We start from the raw sequence: 7,430 nt of genomic DNA, 5'->3' as shown, positions 1-7,430 counted from the left end.
CTGACTGAGGACACCTACTTCAAGCCTAGTGCGGGGAGCAGGGACAGGGCACACTGACCTCTCGAAGCGTACTATATGCCTGGTGCGTGGTACCGGACTGAGGGCACGCACCTCAGGACGAGTGCGGGGAGAAACAACAGTGTGCACAGGACTTAGGAGACGCACAGGTGGCTTAGTGCGCGGTGCCGGAACTGGAGGCACTGGGCTGGAGACACGCACCATAGGGAGAGTGCGTGGAGGAGGAACAGGACTCTGAAAACGCACTGGAAGCCTGGTGCGTAGTGTAGGCACTGGTGGTACTGGGCTGGGGCGGGGAGGTAGTGCCGGAAATACCGGACCGTGAAGGCGTACTGGCTCCCTTGAGCACCGAGCCTGCCCAACCTTACCTGGTTGAATGCTCCCCGTCGCCCGACCAGTGCGGGGAGGTGGAATAACCCGCACCGGGCTGTGTAGGCGAACCGGGGACACCATGAGTAAGGCTGGTGCCATGTAAGCCGGCCCGAGGAGACGCACTGGAGACCAGACGCGTTGAGCTGGCCTCATGACACCTGGCTCAATGCCCAATCTAGCCCTACCAGTGCGGGGAGGTGGAATAACCCGCACTGGGCTATGCACTCGTACAGGAGACACCGTGCGCTCTACTGCGTAACACGGCGCCTGCCCGTACTCCCGCTCTCCACGGTAAGCCTGGGAAGTGGGCGCAGGTCTCCTACCTGCCCTCGGCCCACTACCTCTTAGCCCCCCCTCCCCCCCCAAGAAATTTTTGGGTGGTACTCACGGGCTTTTCGGGCTTCCGTGCTAGACGCGTCCCCTCATAACGCCGGTTTTGGGCTTGATATTCCGGTCTCCAGCCTTGCTTCCTTGCTGCCTCCTCATATCTCCGTCTCTCTGCTTTCGCTGCCTCCAGCTCAGCTTTGGGGCGGCGATACTCCCCTGGTTGAGCCCAAGGACCTTTACCATCCAGCTCGTCCTCCCAAGTCCAGTAGTCCTGTGTATAATCCTGCTCGACTTCGCGCCGCTTGGTTCTGGATCGGTGGGTGGTTCTGTAACGGCGGTCCACCTCTTCAACCGAAAAGGAGGAGTAGTGAGGGAACCAAAATGCAGCGGAGTTTGAAGACATAATTTATTAAAGAATAACACGAAAACACGAACTTGACTAATAAACTAACAAAACAACAAACGGTGTAGACAGACCTGAACGACGGACTCACATAACACGAATAACGCACGAACAGGGAAAATAGCCTACACATAAATTAACGATGAACAAACAAACCGAAACAGTCCTGTATGGTGCGACAAACACTGACACAGGAGACAACCACCCACCACGAACACAGTGAAACGACCTACCTAAATATGACTCTTAATTAGAGTAACGCAAAACACCTGCCTCTAATTAAGAGCCATACCAGGCAACCCTAAACCAACATAGAAACACACAACATAGAATGCCCACCCAAACTCACGTCCTGACCAACTAACACATACAAACTAACAGAAATAGGTCAGGAACGTGACAGCTCCGTTCCAGCTGCATCCTGTCTTATACATTGTCTTTGGCGGGCTTGATTGAACGACAGTTCATTTACGTTTGTGCCTACATTACTCATTACTCTGTCTCTGTATGTTGTCTCCATGTATATTTTAGGGTGAAGCAGGACCAAGAGGGCCTCCTGGACCGTCCGGTCAACCAGTAAGTCAAAGATGGTCGACTATATCTACCTTTCAGACATCAGTTCTTACTGGAGATCATTTCTGTAAGTAAACAGACAGACATGTGATAATTTCCTTTTCCTCCCTGTCTCGTAGGGACCTACAGGGGGGCAGGGGGCCCCAGGAGACGTTGGAGACCCAGGATCCATGGTAAGAACCATGCATAATCTCTGCATTAGTCATCTCTCTGATGCTTTTTTTGACTGGGTTTGAATCCTGGTCACCTACATGCTTGAAGACTGTTACCCCATTGAGCTAAAGCCTAGGCATTAGCACAGGGAGCTAACTCAACAAAAAAAGGCCATTGTTTCCCAACTGGCGGCCCACGGAAATCAGAAATCGGTTCCAAAGTATTCGCGCGCATAATATAGAGTTTAACAGTTTGTGATTGCATTCAAATGTAAGCAAGGTTAGAAATTATTATTTTTTTGGTCAAATATTTGTATCTGTTTGGGCTTCTTGATGTCAATTTGCAGTCTACAAATTATTTGTAATTATGTTCCTGACCATCCGCTCAATAAAAAATCATACCGCGGCTGAATCAACTGACTAATCTTCCTGGTTTAGGCATTATCTCAGGGAGCTAACACAGTCTTCAGTTCTCAGGCAAAGTTATCATCATCACACCAGCTTGGATCACTGAACTACCTCCGCTACACTCTCACACCATATTGAGGTGTTACACCAATATCTACCAATCACACACCATATTGAGGTGTTACACCAATATCTACCAATCACACACCATATTGATGTGTTACACCAATATCTACCAATCACACACTGTATTGAGGTGTTACACCAATATCTACCAATCACACACCATATTGAGGTGTTACACCAATATCTACCAATCACACACCATATTGATGTGTTACACCAATATCTACCAATCACACACTGTATTGAGGTGTTACACCAATATCTACCAATCACACACTGTTTACCAATATCTACCAATCACACACTGTATTGAGGTGTTACACCAATATCTACCAATCACACACTGTATTGAGGTGTTACACCAATATCTACCAATCACACACTGTATTGATGTGTTACACCAATATCTACCATTCACACACTGTCTTGAGGTGTTACACCGATATCTACCAATCACAGTCTGTCTTGAGGTGTTACACCAATATCTACCAATCACACACCATATTGATGTGTTACACCAATATCTACCAATCACACACTGTATTGATGTGTTACACCAATATCTACCAATCACACACCATATTGAGGTGTTACACCAATATCTACCAATCACACACCATATTGATGTGTTACACCAATATCTACCAATCACACACTGTATTGAGGTGTTACACCAATATCTACCAATCACACACTGTTTACCAATATCTACCAATCACACACCGTCTTGAGGTTTTACACCAATATCTACCAATCACACACTGTATTGAGGTGTAACACCGATATCTACCAATCACAGTCTGTCTTGAGGTGTTACACCAATTTCTACCAATCACACACTGTCTTGAGGTGTTACACCAATATCTACCAATCACACACTGTATTGAGGTGTTGCACCAATATCTACCAATCACACACTGTATTGAGGTGTTACACCAATATCTACCAATCACACACTGTATTGAGGTGTTACACCAATATCTACCAATCACACACTGTATTGAGGTGTTACACCAATATCTACCAATCACACACTGTATTGAGGTGTTACACCAATATCTACCAATCACACACTGTATTGATGTGTTACACCAATATCTACCAATCACACACTGTATTGAGGTGTTACACCAATATCTACCAATCACACACTGTATTGATGTGTTACACCAATATCTACCAATCACAGTCTGTCTTGAGGTGTTACACCAGAGCTATATGTTGTATTGACTGTGTGTGATTGGACATGTTGTTTTCATACAGGGTGGCTTTGGTTCCAGAGGACCTGAGGGCCCACCAGGAAAACCAGGACCAGATGTAGGTACTCTACACTCCAACAGAGTCCATGTCCCTGTTCCCTATATAGTGCAATACTTTTGACCAGGACCCATAGGGCCAGTGGTGAGGAACAACCCACATTAGATATGACGTCTTCTGAGTATCAATGAGCCTGGTATGTTGATATTGGTTGCTTTCTGCATATGTTCCTTCATAGTATGTAGTAAGATTAGTGCAGAGTTTTTCCTAGCCACCGTGCTTCTACATCTGCATTGCTTGCTGTTTGGGGTTTTAGGCTGGGTTTCTGTACAGCACTTGGTGACATCAGCTGATGTAAAAGGGCTTTATAAATACATTGGATTGATTGATTGATTGATTGCACCGAACATTGTTTTAGTAAGTAGTAGACAAGCCAAAGTAAGTAGGACACAGCCAAAGACCATGGATGCCACTGATCAAAACAAATACAAATGTTATGGAAGTGTAATATCTTGATGCTAATGTAGATTGTAGGTAGCTCTGCATACTTTCTTCAATAGGCGCGGGTTGAAAAACTTGTTAGTGCAGGCTACATTAGCACCAATACCTTGGTGTGTCTAACTCTGCACTAACATGCCATGTTGTGTCATTAACTCTTTTTTTTTTAACCCTTATCGGAGATGTTATAATGCCAAGTGACAATTAAACCTCTAGACTATTAGACAACACTAAACTGCCTAACACACCATTGTTCAGGATTATACAACGGTGGTAATGACTTTGAAGCTGGTGTTTGGAGGATACATTGGCTTGGTTTGAAGGCCCGAGACGAACCGTGGCAATATGTCCTCCTGTCATATGTCAGTTGTGCAGAGGTGAGGACGGAGTCAAGAGCAGGACACAGAACTGAGTAAATGACGTACTTTACTGTGAAAAATAAATCAGCCCAAATAATCCACGCAGGGATAACAACCCTAACACACACGACTAACACAAACCAGGAGTAATCACGCACAAAACATCATGGCAACCAGAGGGTTAAATAGGGAAATAATAATAACTTCATGGGAACCAGGTGTGTACACTCAAGACATAACAAATGGAAAACAGAAACATGGATCGGTGGCAGCTAGAAAGCCGGTGACGACGAGCGCCGAACGCCGCCCGAACAAGGAGAGGCACCAACTTCGGCGGAAGTGGCGACACCTCCAAACACCAGCTTCTTGGGCATGTCACTTAAGCGAACCCAACATGGAGATTTAGATGTTATTTATTGACCTTTGTTCTACATCAACCTTTACTGCATTGAACATCTAGGCTTTACACACCCATCCAGAATCACTTTGACATTATGTTGGAGTGCTGTTTGTTTACCTTTCTGAAGTGCTGTTCATCTGTTGAACCCTTATGAAAAGATATTGCAGTCAGAGTGCAGTATAACAGCAGTACACTGTAATATAACTGTAGTTAGACTGCAATATAACGGTAGTAGGCTGCAAATACGGCGTCCAAAATAAATCAGTCTTTTTTACTACAGTAATTTTGTAGTGTAATTGCAGTGACAGTGCAGTATAACTGCAATCACTGCATCCAAAATACCACAGTTGACTGCAATTAAGTCACTTTTACTGCAGTTTCAAAACCGCAATCTTTTGTTGTAAGGGAAATGCTGTTTGTCTACATCTGAGAGAGTGAAAATTACCACTATTTGTTACCTACCTGTACTGTAATGTCTTCTAGCAGCTGAGAATGTTATGTGAATATGATGTTTTCCCTTCACAGGGAGAATCTGGCCCAACCGGAATAGATGGAGATACAGGAGCCGCTGGATCTGCCGTAAGTAACAAACTGTCTTTCAACTGATACCAACTATCTGTCAGCCTTCAAACAACCAATTATCTGTATTGAATGTCTTCCTCTGTCACTGCAAATCAAATGACAGTTGAATGCAAAGGCATTCGCAAAAACACAATTAATTACAGACTTCTTTTATGATAGACATTTTAAGATTTTGATTATGCCACTTACAACAATTTCCATATGATTAGAGTGAGTTGTAAGACTGTGGATGGATGTGCTTTATTTTCCCATCCAACTGTACTTAGTTAAGAAAGCAGGTACCATTGCCTTCAACCTAAACTTGAATAGTCTTCATTTTGTAAGTAAAACCAATGAACAATAGTCCACAACTAGAATAGACTGTTGTTTTAATGGGGCCACTGTATGTACTTATACATGTGAAAGTCAAACAGTGATTAAATGTGGTGATTTCCAGGGTGCCAGAGGTTTCCCAGGACTGCCAGGTCTCCCTGGACTGAAAGGCCTTAAGGTCAGCAGCAGCACATGGATGATCACAATGCTCATATCTCTGTACTGTAGTTTGAAGCATGGCTGCATGTACAGTTCTTTAAATAGTTAACTTGGCACTGTGCTGTTATGAACTTCTGTGAGATTCGTTAGAGCCTAGAACAGACCTGATCAGAACTGATGAGCTAATGTCTCATCAACAGGGTCATGCAGGTCTTCTAGGAGCGAGAGGTCAATCTGGTGCTGCTGGGTCAAAGGTAAACTCATCATCATGCATATCTGTATATTTGTGCTGCTTCGCAAGGTTAGTATCTAAAAATGATCTGTTTCTGTTTGAAATTGCTGCACATATCGTGACTCTCTCTCTCTCTCTCTCTCTGTGTGTGTGTGTGTGTGTGTGTGTGTGTGTGTGTGTGTGTGTGTGTGTGTGTGTGTGTGTGTGTGTGTGTGTGTGTGTGTGTGTGTGTGTGTGTGTGTGTGTGTGTGTGTGTGTGTGTGTGTGTGTGTGTGTGTGTGTGTGTGTGTGTGTTATTTTACAGGGCCCATCAGGTACTCCTGGTGGAATGGGGCCCCCTGGTCCTGCGGTAGGTCATAATCAATTAGTTAAATGATTATATGATTGTAACACCTGTTACTCACACACACTAATAGCTGTAAATACCCTGTTATGTGTCCAATCTATTAGTGAGGAGTGTAATATTATGTGAAACACGATACTATATATTGTAGGGTCCAGCAGGAATGCAAGGGGAGAGAGGAAGGAGTGGCACAACTGGACCTGTGGTAAGAGAGATATGACTACTACTACTATAACTCTACATTACACAGCTCCGTCTCCTCAATCCATTGATTGCCCACCTGAATTAAATTGATCTGAGGTCAGTTCTTATTCAACATGTGGCATGAGGCATCATTGGTTTATATGTAGGTTCAAAATGTTTTGTTTTGGCTTATCAGTGACACATGTTGTAACCTTTGTTTTTATTTTTGATTTATCCAGGCGAGTCAATTAAGAACAAATTCTTATTTACAATGACATCCTGGCTTACAATGACAGCCTATGCTGCCACTGTCCTCCTATGGTGATGTGCATTGATGATGAGATGATAGAGGTGAATTTGTCAAATCTTCTTTCAGTTGTGCATCTCTCTCCATACAGGGGAAACGTGGTGAATCTGGACATATTGGGAAAGCAGGACCACAGGTACGACCTCTAACATCCAACAAAACATCACCCTTCATATCAAATTATTATAATACACAAATCAGTATTACAAATTCAATATAACAAATGAAAAGCAACACTGTATCTACTCAAAATACACTATTTTCCTGAAAGCCAGTATAAAAGTGTTATACATTTACAAATCAGCAGTGATGTTAACTGGGAAAAAGTGATGTTTTCAGTACTAACCAACACCAGAAGTGTGTCCAAAATGGCTCCCTATTTCCTATATAGTGTCTATAGTGTGAAGGGAATAAGGGGC

The 7,430-nt window shown here is 43.7% G+C and overlaps 1 protein-coding gene across 1 annotated transcript in view; it reads left to right on the top strand.

Moving 5' to 3' along the window:
• Positions 1-1,651: 1,651 nt before the first annotated feature.
• LOC129848862 (collagen alpha-2(V) chain-like) overlaps positions 1,652-7,430 on the top strand; it is a gene marked incomplete at its 5' end in the record, with an annotated part of 29,679 nt that continues 23,900 nt past the window's right edge. Inside the window, 9 exons of the mRNA XM_055915959.1 lie at positions 1,652-1,696; positions 1,813-1,866; positions 3,643-3,696; positions 5,419-5,472; positions 5,912-5,965; positions 6,147-6,200; positions 6,483-6,527; positions 6,673-6,726; positions 7,103-7,147. Of these exons, the coding sequence (XP_055771934.1) occupies positions 1,652-1,696; positions 1,813-1,866; positions 3,643-3,696; positions 5,419-5,472; positions 5,912-5,965; positions 6,147-6,200; positions 6,483-6,527; positions 6,673-6,726; positions 7,103-7,147 (459 nt within the window). The remainder of the gene's footprint in view (positions 1,697-1,812; positions 1,867-3,642; positions 3,697-5,418; positions 5,473-5,911; positions 5,966-6,146; positions 6,201-6,482; positions 6,528-6,672; positions 6,727-7,102; positions 7,148-7,430) is intronic.

This window comes from Salvelinus fontinalis, unplaced genomic scaffold (assembly GCF_029448725.1).
Source record: "Salvelinus fontinalis isolate EN_2023a unplaced genomic scaffold, ASM2944872v1 scaffold_1240, whole genome shotgun sequence".
In the NCBI taxonomy this organism is placed as follows: Eukaryota; Metazoa; Chordata; class Actinopteri; order Salmoniformes; family Salmonidae; genus Salvelinus; species Salvelinus fontinalis.
This window is presented reverse-complemented; position numbering and strand designations above follow the sequence as displayed.